At 37.1% G+C, this 21,807-nt stretch overlaps 1 protein-coding gene across 2 annotated transcripts in view; it reads right to left on the bottom strand.

Annotated features, from left to right (window-relative positions):
* TRIM24 (tripartite motif containing 24) overlaps positions 1-21,807 on the bottom strand; it is a 102,444-nt gene that overhangs the window by 14,217 nt on the left and 66,420 nt on the right. The window contains exons 8-11 of one of the 2 annotated variants that reach the window (XM_053927019.1): positions 14,178-14,295; positions 11,461-11,627; positions 6,751-6,924; positions 866-1,039 (exon numbers count right to left, since the gene is read on the bottom strand). In XM_053927019.1, the coding sequence (XP_053782994.1) occupies positions 866-1,039; positions 6,751-6,924; positions 11,461-11,627; positions 14,178-14,295 (633 nt within the window). Of the gene's footprint in view, positions 1-865; positions 1,040-6,750; positions 6,925-11,358; positions 11,628-14,177; positions 14,296-21,807 lie in introns of both variants that reach the window. The other variant, XM_053927018.2, reaches the window with a different exon arrangement.

The raw sequence follows: 21,807 nt of genomic DNA, 5'->3' as shown, positions 1-21,807 counted from the left end.
CTTAATGTAAGAAAAGTTATTTATACTGTAGAGTAATCCTAAAAGCTAAAATAAAGAATGGGACAAAAAGTCTTCCTAGGTATTACCTATGTGTGAAAAATACATGTACTCTATCCATTTAAAGTATAAACAATTATTTAAAAAATGAAGTAACTCTGGTAAGGCTAATGATGCCACTATTAGAAAATATTAGTTCATCTCAAAAATTCTTTCAAAATCTTGTAAGATATTTCTTAAAAGTTTTTAATGTTTGTGTGTGTGATTATCTAACCTTGGAGGATAATAAAAAAGTAAAACAAGCATCAACTTATGTATGGAGATCTATCCATAGAATATTATATTTTCTGCCTTTATAAAGATTTCTTAAAAAGTCATACTAACAAATCTGGAATTTAGAGGGTAAATGTATTTCATTTAAATATAAATCAGAGGTAGTTTTGCACCGGTATGACATAACAGAAAATGTTTTCATTTCTATTATTAGACTTGTCTCCATCTCTTCTGATGTCTTTACTTCTAGCCTCCCTCTCTAAACTTATTCTTACATCACATTCCAGCAGTTCAACTTTCCAGCACCTTTTCCCATGTCCTTACTTCCCTGCTCTCCCAACTGAAGATTCCATAATCAACACCATAATCATCCATTTACAAACACCTTCAACTCCAGTGCCCTGAAGACGTTCTGTAGTATAGCCAAGTGTTTATAATCTTTTTATTTTTCCTGCTGTTATAATATTTCTAAAGGATACAAATAACTTTTAAAACACACAAACAACCTATAATCCAACAAACCCATGCTTTTCACAAAATTCAAGTTCACGTAAAATTTTTGAAATAGATCATCATAAATTTTGTGTATACTTACATCTGGAAGAGAAGGAAGATTATAAGAACCTCCCACTGGTGAGCTCAAATCAATCATAGGTGAGCCAAAAGCCTTTCCATCATATCCTGCTGCACTAGTAATGGTGGGACTGGAAGGAGTAGAGGACGTGCTATTGGCAGTTGATGGGGGAGCCTGCCCACTGCTGATCTGCCACTATAGAAGAAAGAAGAAAGGCTGTCTATCAGCAGTCCTATCTATAACATAACAGGCCCACCTAATCCTTGTGCCAGACACAAAACAAAGTAGAAGACACATTCTGCTATTTGAATTCAGTTGTAATTTCAATGGAAAGGGGAGAGGACACGGGTATACATAACTATCATTAATCCTGTCCAAAAATGTAAACACTGATTTTTACCAGAAGACAACAGTTAATATACGAGGTCTGTCCAGAGAGTGTCCAACCTTTAATATAACGAGAATGGTTTGCACAACATTGATGTAACCTGGCAGCCAAGGAGAGTGGACTGGAATGCACGTGTGCGAACAATGAAGACTTCACTGTATTGAGTCAGTGGGGGTGGTAGGCTCCATTGAGTAAGGATGTGTACCATGTGGCCGTCACATTCAAAATGATCGAGTGACTAGGGCAACGAATCTGCATCAAATTTTGCGCTAAGCTTGAACACTCTTCTGTGGAAACTATTCAGATGATTCAGAAGGCCACAGCTATGGGCAACTGGTGACTGGCAGCTCCATCACCACAATGCATCTGCTCACGTATCATGCCTCGTGCAGAGTTTTTTGACCAAAAATCAAATCGCCCAGGTGACTCAGCCCACAACTGCCCAGATTTGGCACCCCGTGACTTCTGGCTTTTCCCAAAACTAAAATCACCTTTAAAAGGGAAGTGATTTCAGCCCGTTGATGAGATTCAGGAAAATATGATGGGGCAGTTGATGGTGATAGGGAGAACTGTGTGAGGTCCCAAAATGCCTACTTTGAAGGGGAGTGAGGTGTCATTGTCCTATGTACAATGTTTCCCATATCTTCTTCAATAAATGCCTCTATTTTTCAAATTGCATGGCTGGATACTTTCTGGACAGACCTCGTACACCAGCAAATCACTGTGTCAACCTTGGAAAACTTATATATACTGGAAAAGAAATATAAACACATGCATAGCAACTTCAAGGTAAAGATGGAGGGATGAAAACATGTATTTTCGTCTGTCCGTACCTGATAAAATAATATAGTGAGAAGGAATTCTAAAAAGGCACTGACTCATAAACATAGAAAATAGGAGCGGACAGAAAACACATTTTGGAAGCTAGAGACCAGATGGACAAATTACTTAATTTGATAAAGCTGAAACCTAAGCTGGCAGTGGGGAAAACAGAGAAGTAGAACACTTAATACCCTGCAAATTAGAAGCATGAGAGGTGAAGCTGGGGCAAAAACATGACATGACATGCCAGAATGACATGTTGAGAGTCTGTTTAAGAAGTATTCAATCTCATGTTCCTTTCCTATTCTACTTGCAGCTACTCCATATAATAAGGACTTCCTCCACCTACACAGAAAAAGACGAAGTCTATTCTCCAAAACAGGTAAAATAATGTCTTTAGACTAAAGGGCCCCAGACTCAGTTGAAAGGAGAAGTCATGCACAGGAAATGAGGATCAGAAACCACACACAAGCTGACTGCTGAGCTTGCCACCCACTCTGCTGATGGCTCTACCTATCCTCTTCCCCTAGATGGCTTCAACTAGGAGCCAGGCCCCACATTTTAGGCAGAAGATGGAAAGATCCTTAGGGGTAAGATCTAAAAATGGTGAGACTAGGAATTCTCCCAATCAACACTGATAGTAGCCTTAATACTAGAGTGAAACCTCAATCTTTAAACATTAGCCCCAGACCCAAGCTTTCAGATTTTTTTCACTCATTTCTCATATGAACAGGTAATTAAGCATCTACAAACATCTGAGGAAACTCTGCCATTTATGTTAGAGACTAAGATAAATATATTGACTAAGCTAACCCTAGGAATGCTTCAGTGTACAGGGATGAGCCATGCTGCTATGATCTATATCAAAACCTATCAAAAAAAAAAAATGAGGCCTGATTGATGGATGGATGGATGGATGGATGGATGGATAGATGGATGGATGGATGGATAGATAGATAGATGGGTGGATGGATGGATGGATGGATGGATGGATGACGGGGTATATACATAGTAACTGAGAAGGCAAATAAAGCCATTTGTCCCCTATACAACTGTTTCAAATTGTTGTGTTGGAAAATTTCCATAATAAAATACTGGAGAAAAGAAAAGCAACTAAGAGTTATTTCAAGACTGTACAGGGGAAAAAGTTCCCAAACACAATACCATTGATATATGGACTATATTACATGGAGTGATAGTGTCTGAAACATCCCAATTTATATGCTCCACTGAAAAAACTATGTAAAGAAATATGAATGTCATCTTTACTAATGTGAATGTCCTATCCACATCCCTGCCCAATGCCCTTCCTTTGGACCCACTTCATCCTTTGCACCCTAGAATAATCAATTACAGTTGATGCATATCCTTCTAGTTTTTTCCTACGTATATGAGATTAAAACAAACAAACACAAAAATGAGAAAATACCTCATAAAAATTTGGTAGCATGTTTTTTCCCATATACCATACTTAGACCACACATAATTACTGCATTTTCTTAATAGCTAAAAAGTACTTCTACTCTACAAGTATAATTAGTTAAAATAACCTACCAATTAAAACCAATTCTTCACTATATTTTCTCCTAGTTTGTTCATTTATTCATTCATGTTTAGCTTTTTGATGTAGGAGACATTCTTAGAGTATATGCCTACCTATTACAAATAATAAATGGGGAAGAGGAAGGGTAAAACTTGAGTGCACGGAATGTGCTAGGTGTTTTAACACACATGAGCACTAAGTGTCGGTGCAATTCCACAAAGCACTTATTTTATAGTTGGGGAAAATGAGATTTAAAATAAACTTGCAAGGGTGAAAAACCTATGAGGAAAATAAATGATGATGAAATAGAGATAGGTATGAACTTTACACACAGGCAGTGTGTAAACTTTTAAAATAAAATTTTCAAGTCATTTTGCTGAAATGAATGTCACACAATTATGGAAACAGTATCATGGTCTTCGCTTCAGTCCTGGCAAAATAAACTGAAATCAATCCACAAGTCTTAAGCTGGAAGGACTGTTGACACAGTCCTTGGAGAAGACAAGGCACTGCGAAAACATTTACTTTTTCAAAAATAATGTAATACTTAGAATATATTTTTACCTGAAGACATTAAGAATATAAATATTAAACCTTATCCGGTTTTAAGATATAACCTTAAGTAATAAACTTTATCAGATATGTATGCACTCCATATTAAAACCATCATACTAAGTTTGTTTCCAAGAAGTGTCCTCAAAACACTTAAAGATTAATGTATTGTTCTTTTTTGCAGAAAGTAATCTGTATTTATTACAATATTCCTGTCTTAGGAAATTTAATGTATTCTCCTAAAAGCTGCATACATCACTATAGCAAAAACTGATACCTTTGACTCACTGATTATTCTGGGCCTTCACTCATATAAAGTGGCTTGATTTCTTTTGTTAATTACAAAGCATCAAGACTCTCTTAGCTTTGTCTCTATAGGTCAGTTGGTAATAAATTTTGTAATTCACATTTATTAAAAAAAATTTTTTTTGCAAGACTTCCGGTCAAGATGGAGACATAGCCAAAAACGCTTCGCCTCCTTGCGCAACCACAGAAAGAATTACAATTAGACCTCTAAACAAATAACACCCAGAACCGTCAGAAAACCAAGCTGTATGGAAGTCTGACAACCAAGGAGTTAAAGAAGTCACATTCATCCAGATGGGTAGGAGGGGCAGAGACATGATGTGGCAGGGAGAGGCAGTGGGGGAGAAACACGCAGTCCTATATTCACATGTGGTGGATAAAAATCAGGAGGGATACCTTGGGAGCAAGTGATCCCAGCCTCAGGCCAGACTGCACAGTCCAGGGTTCCAGCACCAGGAAGATAAATCCCTATAACTTTTGGCTGTAAAAACCAGTGACGGTTGGGGTAGTGGAAGAAAACACCGGATTTTAAGGAGACTTCACTTAAAGGGTCTGCACGGACTTAGACCGTACACAGACCCAGCCCCTCTGGGATTCAGCACCAGGGCAACAGCAGGAAGGGCACCATCACACACAGGGAGTAAGTGAAGTGACTGCAAACAGGGCAAGTTCAGGCAAACCTCCAGAAGCCAGGCACCAGCACTGTCCCCTCTCCAAGCTCTCCCCCCACACAAAGCCACAATGCAGTGAAGCAGGTTGCCCTGCCCTGGCGATTACCTAAGGCTCTGTCCAACACAATTTACAGGTACCTTTTCCACAATAGGCCACACTACTAAGAGAGGGAGTCAAAGCAGCTCTACCTAATACACAAAAACAAACATGGGGAGGCTGCCAAATTGAAGACACAAAGAAATATGACCCAAATGAAAGAACAGAACAAAACACCAGAAAAATAACTAAATGAAACAAAGATAGCCAACATACCAGACGCAGAGTTCGAAACACTGGTGATCAGGAGGCTCAAAGAACTTACTGAATATGGCAACAACATAATAAAGACCCAAGAAGATATGAAGTTTACACTAAGTGAAGTAAAGAAAAATCTACAAGGAACCAACAGTGGAGGGGATGAAGCCAAGATTCAAATTAATGAGTTGGAACATAAGGAAGAAATAAACATTCAACCACAATGGCAAGAAGGAAAAAGAATTTAAAAAAAACAAGGATAGTATAAGGAAGCTCTGGGACATCTCCAAATGTACCAACATCTGAATCATAGGGATGCCAGAAGAAGAAGAGGAAGAGAAATATTGAAAATTTATTTGAGGAAGAGCAAAATTGAGAACTTATTTGAGAAAATAATGAAAAAAAAACTTCCCTAATTTGGTGAAGGAAATAGACACGCAAGTGCAAGAAACACAGAGAGACCCAAACAAGTCAGACCCAAAGTGGACTGCACCAAGATACATCATAATTAAAATGTCAAAGGTTAAAGATAAAGAGAGAATCTTAAAAGCAGCAAGAGAAAAGATGAGTTACCCAAGAGTTCCCATAAGACTGTCAGTTGATTTCTCAAAAGAAACTGTAGGCTAGAAGGGACAGGAAAGAAGTATTCACAGTAATGAAAAACAAGGACCTAAAACCTAGACTATTCCATCCAGCAAAGCTATCATTCAGAATTGAAGGGCAGATAAAGTGCTTCCCAGACAAGGTAAAGCTAAAGGTAAAGGAGCTCATCATCACCAAGCCATTATTACATGAAATGGTAAAGGTACTTATTTAAGAAAAAGAAGATCAAAACTACGAACATTTAAATGACAACAAATTTATAACTATAAACTAAATCTAAAAAAAAAAAACTAAGCACACAACCTGAACAGGAAGATATTCATAGATATGGAGATCATCTGGAGGGTTATCAACTGGGAGGGGGACAGGGGAGAATGAGGGAAAAGGTGCAAGGACTAAGCATAACTGGTAGGTACAAAACAGACAGGGGGATGTTAAGAATAGTATAGGAAATGGAGAAGCCAAAGAATTCATATGTACAACCCATGGTTATGAACTAAGTGGGGGGATTGCTAGAGGGAATAGGGGTACCAGGTGGAAGGGGGCAAAGGGGGAAAAAATTGGGACAACCGAAATAGTATAATAAAATATATTTGTAGAAAATAGGAAAAAGTTTGGAAAAAGCTTACTTTTGTTCTTCATAGCTGTTACTTTAGCTATACATTCAATATAATTTCAAGGTACAGAGAAGCAGAATAAGCGACAGGTAAATAAGAACATGTATACCTGTTTTATGGCTTGTTGAGCCAAGAACGCCATCTGTAGGGGGTTGGGCTTTATTGCTTGTCGTGGCATACTCGGGGTTGGTGGATATCTCAGCTGTTGAGGATGAGGAGGAAGAACTGGTCCATTGGGTTTGGGATTGTGATTTTGAAAGTTTATCAAACGTGGAGGGGGTTGCTGAAAAAAATAAATTAAATCAATTAAATCAATTCAGTGACAATCATCTCCTGAAATATAAATTACAGAAAACTCTTTTTAACTTTTACAAAATGACAGCAACTCTGCCACAAATGAATCATTTATTAACACAACAAATGTATAGGGGAAGGAGGCAGCCTTCCAGAATATGCAGAAACAATTCAAAGAAAAGAAATTTTATTAAGAGCTTTGGTGGAGGGGGTTCCCGTTGTAAGTAGGTTATACCAAAACTGGGCCTAGGCCATGTGGGGAAGCAGGGAGAACTTGCCTGGTCCTTGATGATTATCTTTTGCAAAGAACTGCCTTCTTCAAACCACCTAAATAATGTGGGGGTCGGGGGGTAAAATAATAACTGCTAACATTCAGCTAGCAGTTACTACATGCCGGGCACTGCTTTAAATTCTTTACATGTGTTAACTCCTTTAAACCCTCACAATGATCCGGAGGTGTGGAGAATTTAAGTAGCTTGTCAAAGATTAGCAAAGGCAATAAGGGATAGAGCTAGGACCTGAACTCAAGTACTCTGGCCCCAAGAGATGCACTCTCAACCAATAAGTCATTAATAATAAAAACAGTTGACATTAAATAACATTTAAGAATAAATGAGTTTTAGCTCTCACTGAGATCAAACGCTATGTGAGGCATTGTGATCAGCATTTTATATGTGTTATCTTATTATTACCCTCTCTCATTTTCCAAATTAGGACACTAAACACTGTAAAATTTAGACAACCAGAAAAAAGCCACACCGCTAGTAAAAGGCAGCACTAAGGCTTTTCCCCAAATCCAGTGTGCCGTATCATTACCAACATATGTGCTAGTGTTTAGCTGGGGTTAAGATACTAATTACAGCTTAAAGGATGGGTTTCCAAAAAAGAAAACAGATCAGAAAGGAAACCCTTCAAGGACAACTTTGGTTGGTTACAGGATAAGGGAAAGTGCTGGGAAGGCAAGCTTATTTTGCTCATAAATGCTAGCCCTGTAAATTGAGACCAGTGTTCTAGAAAAAGGTAACCTTATATGCGAGTCTCATCTTGACTATCCAATTCTCTTTATGTCTGGCAACTTATTTTCAGGCTATCCTGTTTATTTTTATGATCAGCACTTCTCAGAGAACTATTAACTCCCACATTCACAAGGGGACAATAAATGTGGAACTCATCAAGTTGTAGTAGCAACACCTTAAACTTCGACACTGTGAAGGCAGACAGCTATAAAGTGCACAACTCTGTCCTCTTTTTCCTCACCCATTTTTGGAATTTACTTTCCTTTATTGGATAACACCGCTTCTTTCTCCCCTCTCTTACAAATTTGCTAGCACTGGGTTCACCCTCAGTTAAGTTTCAAGAGTAGCCAGTAATTACAGAAGCAATAAAAATATACTTAAATATTGTTTCAAGACCAAGGAAAATTTTGTGGGAGAATACAAAAAATATTAGAGAAAATGTCAAAACTTTACTGAAGTAAAATGCCTGAATCAATAATAATTGTTTTTGATTCTTCTACTAAAGTTTTGTGATTTGAAGGGTTTTATATCATAGGAACACAAACAGAAAATAGTTGGGGAATTATAGTGGAAAACTTCTAAATTTACCTACAATTCTTTAAAAAGTGGAAAAGCACCCAAAATAACCATTAAGGGAGAATAGAGGTAGTTGTAGAAGCTTCTACTATTGCACCCGCACCCAGATTCACACTGATTCCGCCAGGAAGAGACACATGACGACGCAGTAATGAACTCATCCAGAATGTGGGAACAGAGGCTGACCCTGAGGTCTGGTGAGATGTGAGGTGATTTTTTTGCCTCTCCTAAACTGTTATCATTGATTAATTTCTAACAACACTGTGACAGAGGAAGCAACTTGAAAGAATAAGATCAGGAACTAGTTATAAGCATAAAAATATATAAAAATCAGTGTTATTTTAACTAAACGGAGTTGATTAATTTGCAAGATACAGCAGGGAAAAAGGGAGGAAGTGACTGACACACCATCATTATACTCATCTGCATCCTAAGTACCTTCGTTATCGCAGGTTTTGATTTCATTCTAGGTCAGTAGCTCCCAACTGTGTGAAACCATGAAGGATAGCAGATGTTCTCTAACAACCATTCACTGTTTAGGGAAATTAGTGTGTGTGTGTGTGTGTGTGTGTGTGTGTGTGTAAAAATATTTCCACAGCAGTAAATCTGGCTTAGGACTGAGAAACACTGCTGTAAGTTATGCACAAATAAATAACATGTGACAGTGCTAACAAACTGAGACCTGTCCACTGGAGTATAATAGAGTACACAGCATACTGCAAAACAAACAGAGATGCACATCTGTCAAGTTTGTACCACTCGGCCATGTAACTACGTATGGAACTTTATCACCCCGCTCTTTAACCACGCAGAGTACAAGGTTAATCTTCAGAGGAAGAAGAAGTAGGCAACTACCATGTTAGTCATCTTTAGAAGCAATCCTTTAAATTTACCTGAACCCTGTGGACAGATGTAGAATACAATTTGAACATACCTACACAAAGCACACATAAACACCTGCTTACCGAGAGTTGATTTCCTGCAAGTATAGGCAAATAAACTGGGCAGTATAAAAATGCACAGAAGAGTGCAAACTGGTTAAGTGGAAAATGTATGAGTGAGTGGCAGAGCAGCTAAAAATGAAAGATAAGAGTGTGAAAGAAGGTTCAGGAGTCACTCAGAGTCAAGAGAAAAAGAACAGTGTATGAGGTAATAACCAAAAAATGCAAAAATTACTTCTGAGAAAAATAGGTTGTATAAAAGAAATTGTACATTATATAGATTATGTAGCAGCAAACCCTAGAGAGGAAAAATAAGATCAAAAGCCAATTTCTGAGATATACACACTAAAGGCTCAGAGGTCACTTCCGTTTTGGCACTGCTTATATGAATAACTATGGGAATGTAACCAAGTCACATAGTAGCTATTAGCTGCCTCAGTTCCTCACTTCTTACTGAAAAGGCAATTTATCCTTTTTCAGGTTAATAAACTATGAAATAAAAATAACTTTACCACCTCTCAGACACTTAAGATAAATATTAATCATGCAAATTCTTAGCACTAACCACTCAGTAAGTAATTATTTTCTCCTCTTCACATTTTTTTCAGAATTTTTGTTTTGGGCATGTTTTGCAGCCTGTCTGCAATACATTACTGCAGTGTGAGAGGCAGTAACAAATTATTCCTCAATTTTCTTAACAAAATTTCAACTTTGCCAGTTTCACTCATGGTATCTAAAGTGTACAATTCTTTACCCATGGGACCCTCATGAAAGACCTCCTAAATTCCTTGTTATTTACTTCCTATAAAAACCTGGATAAAAACAAAGTTTAAGAGGAATAATCAATTGGTTATACTAATATTCCCCTGGATTTGACATGCCTTCCTAATCAAATTACTAGAAAGCCATAACCTCAAATACATCACCTCAGGCCTTCAAAGGAGCAATTTAACAAAATCAGGATTGAAATATGCCCACAACTTTTATTCAGGGTTAAAAAAGTAAGAGTCTTAAGAAGACAACTTTTATGTTTTGTAAAATTGCTACAAAAATACTATTATGCCATTTAATTACTTTTTCATAAAGACCCACATTCTACCTTCCTCTCAGTGCTAATAGAAGGTTTCTCTTCTAATTAACTGGCATGCTTCCTTTTTATCAAATAACGTAGATATTATTTCCACTTCTCTTTGCGTAGGTTGACAAAAAGTTCTGAGATGAGTCTTATTCTCAAACACTCTTATTAAACCCCATTCCATTTGATTTGTGTCATTTACTGGAAGTCAATTCAAATCCTTCTCAGAAATAGGAAGAATATAAATTCCTAAGTAAATATAACTAATAATAACATAATTAGTATGAATTAGGCTTTGTACTCCTTACTAAACCTTAAATCCAAGTAGGCCCACATCTCAACTGAGCAGGATGCTTAAAATATTTATCAAAGTATATAAATATTTTATCTTAAAAACTGGATTAAGAATAAACAATATTTCATAATTAGTGAAAATAAAGATGGTTCATGGAATATTTACTCAGAAATAAAGTCTGAAAATGGTATTTTCTAATGAACCACATCTCTGCCCTTTTTAGTCCATTTTGCCCTAGTTTCTAAGACACAATGTGGTTTTCTAAACACCGCATCCTCACATTGTCTATAATATTACAATAAAGAGTAGATGAAAACAGATGTACCAGCTAAATAAAACACCAATTCTTTTTTTGAGAAGGGCTAAAAATCTAGGAGTTAAATCAGGGATTCTCAGTGCAATACATTTTCATAAAGTCATATGTTTAAATCACGGATGACAGATGTCTTGGTTCTTTTAAGAGCTGAATACAATTGTACTATAATTATCTAAGTTAGGACAGGCCTGCTTCCAAATTTACCTGATGAGAGATGGAAGGTTGCTGGATGGGCCCCTGCATTCTAGGGTTTGGTAAACCCACAGGTGCTGGCCTCCGTTGCACCTGCTGCCTCTGAGCCATTACCTGTTGCTGCATATGCTGAAGTCGTAACTGAGCTAGGCTGATCTGGGTTGGAAACTTGGATAACTGGTTTGAAGATAAACCACCTTGTGGCTGTGAATTTTGTTCCACAACAGGATTCTGCTTAGGCATTTGTGGTTGACTCTCTTTATCTTCGATTACTAAAGAACCTAATTAAAGAGAAAAGGTTAAGTTCTAAAGTTCTTCTGATAGTGAAATACCACATTTTGTAAGGCTGTATTACAAACTGCCAAGGAACTTTTCAATCTCAAGAAACCTTTACACTCTTAAAAACAGAATGCCCCAAAGAGCTTTTATTAATGGAGGTTCTATCAAAATTTACCATACTAGAAACTAAAAATGAGAATTAAAAATTTTGTTAATTCATTTAAAAGTAATAAACCCATTAATAGCATACTTTTATGAAAAATAATTTCCCACAAAAACTTAGTGAAGAGTGACTTTTATATTTTTGAAAATCTCTTTAAATGTCTAGCTTAGTAGCTGAACTCTCATGTCTATTTCTGCATCATCTGTCTTAATATTTAGGTTGAAATATATGAAGAAAATTCAGCCACACAGAGATATGTACTTCGAAAAGGGAGGCCTCTTTGGTTTCCTGAAGGAGTCTTAGACTGTATTTTGAGAACTGCTGTGGTATATTACAACAAAACAAGCAAATCTGACACTGGTTCTAAAAACAATCCCATAAAGTATTTCTCATTTTTTAGTATCAATAATTTGTAATCCCTCAATTTCCTTATACATTCACAGTGCATACTATGTCAGTTCTCTGATAGAAAATACTTTGAGTGGCTTACCACTAGGGTTATAGAGTTTAAAGGTTCTGGTTTAAAGGTTCTAGAGTTTAAAGCCTCTAAATAGGTCTGATCCAAGCATAAGGCAAATCCTAATTTTTTCGATAGTGGAGACTCAATTAAATGTTTTAAATTTACAAAGTACAGGCATCCTAAAAAATATGGTTATTATTCACTAAATACTTACTGTGTGTTAGGCACTGTGACAATAGGTCTATGTATAGTTCTGTTAAGTTCCTTTTACAGATAAGGGATCTAAGATTCAGAGAGACTGAACAACTTACCCAAATCACCAAAGCATTAACTGAATATTCATATTGATATTTTCCCCTTGTACTATGAAGCATACTTCTCAGAAGCCATGGATAAATAAGCTTGGGAAACTTGTCTCCTTGGTAGATTTAAAATGTAAATCTCATTGTAAATGATAATTTACAGAGCTATAAACGACAGGTCTGGGAAGTCCTACAGTAAAGGATATTATTTAACTTTATTATATCAGACTTTCACAAACTCTTCACAAACAGGATCTGTTTTTATTTTTGCTGATGCTGACTTACCTAAAACCATATCCATTTATGTGCGTACAGTGACACATATATTTTTAATTTTACTTATGCCCGCGTCTATACTGTAAGTGATATGCTTATTAGTAGATACATCTCTCCACAGATGACTACCTATATATGGATATATAACTTGTGATAGGTTCTCTGTATAGTTGAATATGGACTGATAGGATGGGAAAGGGTTAAAAGACAGTCACTTAAGACAGGTACCTAGTATTAGTTAAGATGCTTCTTTTTAGTAATATAGGTGACAGTGCATGATTCCAGTTGCCTGCTATGAATCAATAAACATATGGCTGAATGTACTTCTAAACTGAACTGTGGGAGTCACCTTATTTTTTCTTTAAGGGGTCACCCTATCACCATTCTTTTTGTTCTTCCCTTGTATGGATGAGCTTTGTATAAGCCTAGTTCCTCCCTTCCTGGTGTGTTCAGAGAGTAATGGCTCTCTTTCCTGCCCTTCCTTCCTGTCCTATCCAGAATCTAGCTTACAGAATGAGAGATCAACCATCTTTGATAATTTTGAAACAAAGTTAATGAGCCCAAATGCTGTTATCAAAGAGGGTATCTGCAGTTGATGAAATGTTTAGGGAATTCTTAAATTTCTGTTTCTATAATTTCCCTGCATGAAAGAAAGGAAGGAGACAAGAAAGTGAAGACTTTTTCTTCTAGCAAATAATGTAACCAGAAAGTTAAAGTAACAACTTCCTACTGAACTACTCACAAGGATGTCTGAGCTCCTAATGTTCCTCTCTGGTAACTCACTGCACTCTAGCATCTAAAATTTGGGCACTGTTCTGTATGCATTTTCTATTACACTTCCATTAAGAAATTGAAATATATATAGTTACTACATAAAAGGCAAAAGAAAAAAAATAAAAAGTTTCTCCTAGCAAGATAAAGCAAATAAAACAACATTAGATGTTTGATGACTGGGTTTAAAGAGTAAGTAAGCCAGTAATAGTATGAGAAATACTATTTTATTAGAAAATATTCTAAATATCAAAAATCCTGTATCAGTGAGATACGAATCAAGAGTTTTATCAACCCATTCTGATAAAAAAGTTCAAGTAAAGATTCTATGAAAAATAGAACTCCTTAGTCCTGAGTCAACAAGGGTATTCATATCATCTGTATATTTACATGTGTTTATATATATGCATGTGTCACATATATACACATATTATTAAAGTACTAGCGAAAATTCCATGTCTTTAAAACAAAGTAATGAAAATACTTTGGGGGTAGAAGGAAATACATTTTCAATAACATGTCATAATCATTAAGAGTTCCAGAAACCAAAGCACTTGAGAAAATGTACACAATGACCTACCTAAATTGATAATATTTTGAGCCCAGAAACTAGGATCACAGTGAAATTGGATGGTATTGTTGGTCACTGGGGAAGCATCACACCTTGCTCGAAGAAGGTGCCGTAAGCGGCACGTAATCTAGAAAAAAGGAGACAATTAAACATCAAAATCTTTGTCAGGCAAATAATTTATTATACTCCCAGTAAATACACACACAAAAATAGTCTCTTGTATGTCAACGCAAAATCAACAACAAAATATAAATTGTAAAAAGTAGACATAGCCCTGGTTGGTGTGGCTCAGTGGATTGAGTGCCCACCTGCAAACCAAAGAGTTGCTGGTTTGATTCCCAGGCAGGGCACATGCTTGGATTGCGGGCTAGGTCCCCAGTAGGGGGTGCATGAGAGGCAACCACACATTGATATTTCTCTTTTTCCTTCCCTTTCTCTCTCCCTAAAAATAAATAAATAAAATATATTTTAAAAAAAAACTAGACATTACAGTTTTCTTTCCAAAACACAAAAAATTTTGAGGTATAACTCAGTTGGTTATGCTGTTGAATACAAAACTAAATATATCTTAAAGTGATAGGTTAAAGTAGGTTTTTTAATTAAAAAAACTTCACAGAAGCACCAACTATTTGTAAAATAAAGAAATTTAACACATTTTGCTTCTATTTATTTTCCTTACTGTTTTAAAGAAGGATTTAGAATTTAGATTAGGTGGCTAATGAGTTACAGAAAAGACAGATTGATCTCTGCTGAGGAAATAGAAATACAACCTGTAATAGGCCTGCTAGTTAGTGGGATGGTTCTCCTGGCTCCTATGCTTCCAGCTTCTGGTAAACCACCACGCCCCACCCTCGCGCAGTCCTCAGTGAGTACTTGGGTCATTCTCCCTCAGTCCTTGAAGAGTTTAGCTCCTAGTTCACTATCACCATCTTTACCATTACTCCTATCCAACTGGATGATCCTTCTTAACAGCTTGCTTCCTCTTTGCACCTATAGGAATACTCCCACAAACCCTGAAGGTCCCATAAGCCTTTGCTCTCACCTTACCATTATCCCCACCCTCCCCCAGCTCCTTCTTATCCAGCTTGAATCCCAGAGCCAATCATCATAATCATTTCCTTGCAGATACCCTCAACACCTTTCTCTCACACACCCAATCACACATAATCCCTTCCGTCTCCTTAACCTTTTCCCCAAGTAAAACAAAGATTGGTCTCTAAGGTTGACTGGCTCTCCTACAAAACTTCTCTGGTCCTTCACCTTCCCATCTCTCCTAAATGACTATTTCAAACCTCCTTTTCTCTTTCCAACTCTCCAGAATCTGCTCCCCAATTCTCAATCATGGCTGATGATCGTGCTTACTATTTCATTAAGAAAACAGGAACAATCAAGGACCTTCCACAAACATGGACCACCTATCAATATCAGTGTTTCCTTCTATCACAATGAATTAAACAGCCAAGTTTCCAGCTAAAGCCAATTCTTCCATTTGCACAATAGCACCCAACCTCTTGGCTCCTTGTAGACATTGCTCAGCAATTTTCTTCCCTTTCCGGTATCACTAAGGTTTCCATTTTACTGGATCATGCCCATCAACATGTAAACATGCTCTAACTTTTCCCAACTAAAAACGAAACTCTTGGCTCCTTCTCTCCTCCATCAACTGCCCCCTTTCATGTTTATTGCCGCCCATTCCTCTTCCTCAACTCTTTTCTGAAACCCTCCATCCAGGCTTTCAGCAGCTTTTCACACACAGCTAGGTGTTCACCTGGCCCTCATGGAAATGGTTTTCTTCACACGGATTCCAGCACACTATAACCACACGGTTTTCCTCTTATTTCAGGTAATTGCTGCTTTGGGGGTCACTGAGAATAGGTCTGGGTCCCAATGCACCATCTCAGTCTTCATTACTGGTTCTTTCTCCTTTCCATTACTGTATATGCTGGAACGCCCCAGGGCTCAGTCTTTCAGCTGCTCTCTTCTCTTACACCCATATACTTTTAGAGATCGCTTCCAGTTTTAGTTTAAATGACTCCTTAATTTATATCTCAAGCCTTGACCTCTTTTGAACTTGCATTTCCAAATGCTTAACTCAGCATCTCCACCTGACTGTCAAATAGGCATGTCAAATTTAGCAGTCTAAAAGGGAACTCCTGATCTTCCTCCTCCGGTCTTCTCATCCTATAATCATCCCCACCTATATTATACATAACACTATCTTTCCTACTGCTTAGTTAGTCCTTGGTTTCTTTCTTTTTCTCATGCCCTATACGCAACCTGTCAGCAAATCCTGTTGGCTTTATTCTTAAGATGTGGATAATCCTACCAATTCTCCCATCTACTGCTACCACCCTGGAAAAGCCAACTTACTGCTGTAAGGTTCCAACTGGTCTACCTCATTCTTCCCTTGCCCTCAACTACCTACAGGCCATTCTTTGCAGCTACAGTGATTGTGTTAAAATATAAATCATTTCTGTCACCCCTCTCCTCAAGCCCCTTTACTCAGATTAAAAACCAAAGTCCTCATAATGAACTATAAGGCTGCACTGCCTGGCTCTCTATTACTTCTCTGACTTGACTTGCACTGCTTGGCTCACTCATTCCACCCCAGCCCCCAGGCTCCCCGGGTGCCCACATCACAAAAACTGCCACCTGAGTCTTTGCACTTGCTGTGTGCTCTGCCAGAATACTCTTCCCGAATATGTGTATGGCTTGCTTCCTCACTTGTTTCACGTTTTTGTTCAAATATCACCCTCTTTAGATAGACTTCCCTATCTAAAATTACAAACCCTACTGCAATGCTCCAAGACTCCTCCCTTAATTTACTTTTCTGCAGAGTATCTAATACGATGTAAGTTTATATATTTTACTTATTTTGATATTGCCTCTCTCTCCCCACTAAAATGCAACTCATTGAGGGCAGAGATTTTTATTTTGGTTTCTGTTCCCTAAGTACTTCAAATGCTGCCTGATATATAGCAGGTATTCAATAAATAAATACATTTGCTTCAGTTGCTACATTATCTTAAACAGCTAGAACAAATTCTATTCTGAGTAAAAAAGGAACTTATTTTGGGACGACCACCACATCTAGCAAACAGCATACAATACAATGTTCTTTTCTCTGAACTTCTCTCCCTTTCATTTTTTTGCATCCTCTAATAATTCTCATAATAATGCTCATAATACACTAACCAAAAGCATTATTTCAAGAACTTTATTTTGTAAATATCCTATTTCATTTTCTAAAACCATTTATTTTGAAATAGTTTAAAAATTGTAAAATTGAAAGGTACCCTTCACCCAGACTTCCCAACTGTTCCTACATTAGCACATCTGTTCCAGCACCCACCCAACTGCTCCTGTTCATTTAACTATTATTACTAGTCTTTTTCTGAAATTTTTCATAGCAAGCTACAGACATGAGGTTCTGCTTCCCCTAAATACTCCAGTGGGTATATTCTAAAATAAAAGACTCTCTAATGTAAGCAGCAAAATTCCAAATTCAGAAAGTTTGTTACAACACTACCATCCTATCCTCATTCAAATGCCAAATATTGTAACATGTCTCTTTCCTTGATGCTATCAAGGAACATAGGTTGCATTTAGTTGCCATGTCTCCTCAATTCCTTAACATTTCCCTGTCATTCATGTCTCCCGTTGGCTTTAAAGATTTCAGGACTTACGTTCTGCAGGATATGACTTTCCACCTGGGTCTGAGGGTTATTTCCTCCCGATCAGCCTTAGTAAATGGCGGAAATACCATGCACACGATAACATGCGCTTCTCAGTGCATCACAGCAGGAAGCTCAGCGTGCCAACTTGTTCCACCACTGCCGACACCAATCTCAATTATCTGGCAATTTAGCTGCCCAGTTTCTCCAGATTAAGTTCACCATTTTCTCCCTCTGTAACTGGTCAATATTTTGCAAAAACTGACTAGTATTTAGGATTACACTAAAATCCTGTTCCTCACCAATCCTCCACCCACATTAGTATCTACTGATAACTCCTTCTGGAAGAATTACCTCTATGATAGTGACCAACTGTGCTTCTCTAGGTCCACTATTTTTTCTACATTTATTATTTTTTCTTTTAACTTTTTAAAAATTGTTCAAGTACAGTTGTCTTTATCATTTACTTGTTTATATCATCATGGACTCATATGTTCCTACTTAATTCAATGTGTTGTGATCCATTATTACTGTTATTTAGTTTAGGCCTCATATTGGTTGATAACCCTTTTAGGCTCGACCCTGGTCCTTTCCTCATGTGCCCACAATTTCTCTGGTAAAAGATGTTCTTGATACATTCTGTGCTTTTCCTCACTTTGCCTGGAATTTAGAAACAAAAATCTGGAAGGACAGTGGGCTCACTGCTATTGGGGTGTAACACAATATATACCCATATGAACAAAAACATCTCTAAGTATTTCCAGATCTCAGTGTATATGTATAAAAGTCTTCAGTTCATACCCATATCTCTAATTCCAATCCAACACACTTTAGGACTCTTTCTAGCCTTATTTCTATCTTTTTAGATACCATATTTTGCCATGCATAATGCACACTTTTTGCCCAAATTTTTGAGGGAAAAGTAAGGATGTGCGGTATACATAGGTAGTACTAATTCCGTAACAATATAAATGTTTTTAATTCTTTTATTTATGCTTATGTGTTAAAAGTATAACTCTAGAAAGCAATAATGATATCCGTACACAAACTAATACCCTGGAATACAATAATCAGTTTTGTTTCTAAATATAAATAAATAAATAAATAATTGAATTCAAAATTAAAATGAAGATTTTTTTTTCTCTGAAAGTTTGGGCCCAATATGTGCTTGCACATTATACACAGCAAGCACTGGGTAACACAAAATTCCTCACTTTAGAAGTATAATCGAATGAGATTCATAGAAAAATACACATCTGTAACAACAGTAGACAGCAATCAGTAATAGTATGATGCGCATATACGCACGAGAGCTTTGTAAAGAGAGAAAGAGGATCTAACCCAATTTTCGTCATTGAACACTGCTGAGAGGAAAGGAAGATGGATCTAAAGTGAACCTGGGAGTCACAAAAAAATGAGCATTACTTATTCGGAAGAAAGAAAGGGCATTCTACGAATGGGTACCAAGGGCCTGGGCAAGAGATCATGATTATGTTCTGAGTATTAGAAGGAATTAGCACAAGACATTCAGGAAACATTAAGGTCTTTGAAGATCAATTAGATGGGGGATGGGGAAAATGGGATAAAAGGATTGTGGAATTGTGGAATTCCTTTTTACTCCTTAAACCTTAATCGTTTCCTAATCAATAGTATTATAAAAATATTACTGTTAGTAAAAATGATGACTGTGTTTATTCTCCTGGTCTTTCTTCTGTCAGTATTTCTTATCTTTCTTTTAAGTAATATAAGGATAACAAAATCCTAAGGAAATACTGTGAAAATGTTTTAAAATATATTTAAAACTGGACTTCTGAGAGGATTATATACTATTCCAATGGGTTTGGTCTTTTACTAACCACTGTTCCTACAGCAAAAAGATGAACTAAGAATTGCAAACCAAGATAAAAATTTCAGGCAGCAAAGCATTTTTTTAAAATCCTCATCTAAGGATATGTTTATTGATATTAGAGAGAGAGGAAGGGAGACAAAGGGAGTGAGAAAGAGAGGGAGAGAGGAGAAGGAAGAAAGAGACAGAGAGAGAGAAACACCTTCGACTGGTTGCCTCCCATATGCGCGCCAACCAGGATCAACCTGCAACCTTTTGGTGTATTGGACAACGCTCCAATCAACTGAGGCACCCAGCCAGAGAGGCATTTTTTATTATTTCTGATGCATGTAAAAGCCATTGTTCAAAGGGTAACCTGAGAAACACGGCTATATTTATAAAGCATAAGAGCTCTAAAGAACAGAGTTGTGTAATGTATCGATTTTCAAAATTTCTGAGACTGAAATCCTTCTAAATGTGTAAAAATAACATTTAAAGGATAACCTGGATAAACATACCTATATGTACAAAGCATAAGAACTCTGAAGAACAGATTGTATAATACAGCAATTTTCAAATTTTCTGAGATTGAAAATCCTTCAGAATGTTTAAAAATAATCATAAGCATGAACTCTGCATGTATTACAGGCAACTTCCATCCTCTTCTAAAGAGGCATTAAGACCAACTGGAGTTCCATGGGCTTTTGAAAATTAGAAAAAACATGATTTAGTCAATCAGTAATACTGGTTCTTGATGATCTCTGTGCCTATCTTCTATAAATAGCACAGAGGACAATCTATTTCAAAATATCTTTGTACAGATTAATTAATCCTATTTTTATTTTCTCCATATTATAATCACAAATTTATAGAATGAAATTGGAGAAACAAAATTTTATACTGATAAAAAGAATGACTGAATATCTTTACCTATCCTTTGATTCTAAATGACAGCTTTGCTAGGTAATCTTAGTTGTAGGTCCTTGTTTTTCATCACTTTGAGTACTTCTTGTCAATCCCTCCAAGCCTGCAAAGTTTCTTTTGAGAAATCAGCTGACAGTTTTATGGGAACTCCTTTGTAGGTAAGTCTCTGCCTTCCCCTTGCAGCTTTTAAGATTCTCTTTAATCTTTGGCCATTTTAATTATGATGTCTTAGAGTGGGCCTCTTTGGGTTCATCTTGTTTGGGACTCTGTTTCCTGGACTTACATGTCTATTTCCTTCACCAGGTTAGGGAAGTTTATCATTTTTTTTTTTCAAATAGGTTTCCAATTTCTTGCTCTCCCTCTCCCCTTCTGGCACCCTAGGATGTGAATGTTGTAACACTTCAAGTTGTCCCAGACTCTCCTTACACACTATCTTCATTCTTTTGGATTCTTTTTTCTTCTTGCTGTTCTGATTGGTTGTTTTTTGCTTCCTTATGTTCCAAATCACTGATTTGATTCTTGGCTTCATCCACTTTACTATTGATTCCCTGTAAATTGTCCTTTATTTTAATTAATGTATCCTTCATTTCTGACTGGATCATTTTTATGTTTTTGAGGTTCTAAGTTCCTTGAATATCCTTATAGCCAGTGTTTTGAACTTTGCATCTGATAGATTGCTTTTCTCCATTTTGTTTAGTTCTTTTTCTGGAGTTTTGATCTGTTCTTTCATTTGGTCCATGTTTTGTCTCCTCATTTTGGCAGCCTCCCTGTGTTTGAGTGGCCTAATAAAGTACGTGTCTTGTAGGGTCCAGTGGCACAGCCTCCCCTGTTACCCAAACTGGGTACTAGAGGTGCACTCACTGTGTGGGCTGTGTACATCTGCCTGTTGGAGTTGAGGCTTGGTTATTGTTGTCACTTCCAAAGTCAGCCACTGTTTGTGTTCTGTCCAGGGTCATACAGCATAAGCTACAGAGCAACCTGCAGATAGCTGCTACTTGCACCAGGCTTGGTGGTGTCCAGGTGAGGTTAAACTGTGAACTAAGGCTGGCTGCCGCTAGTGCCAGGCCTGAGGCAACTTAGCAAGAGGTACGGGGCTCACTGAAGCCAGATGCTGCTTGTTTGAGAGAATTTAGGAAAACCTGAAGCATGGGCCAAGACAAGCCATTCATATGGAAAAGCCACTAGAATCACCTTGGGTGGGCCCAAAAGTTGGATA

Source organism: Desmodus rotundus, chromosome 6, assembly GCF_022682495.2.
Source record: "Desmodus rotundus isolate HL8 chromosome 6, HLdesRot8A.1, whole genome shotgun sequence".
NCBI lineage: Eukaryota > Metazoa > Chordata > Mammalia > Chiroptera > Phyllostomidae > Desmodus > Desmodus rotundus.
This window is presented reverse-complemented; position numbering and strand designations above follow the sequence as displayed.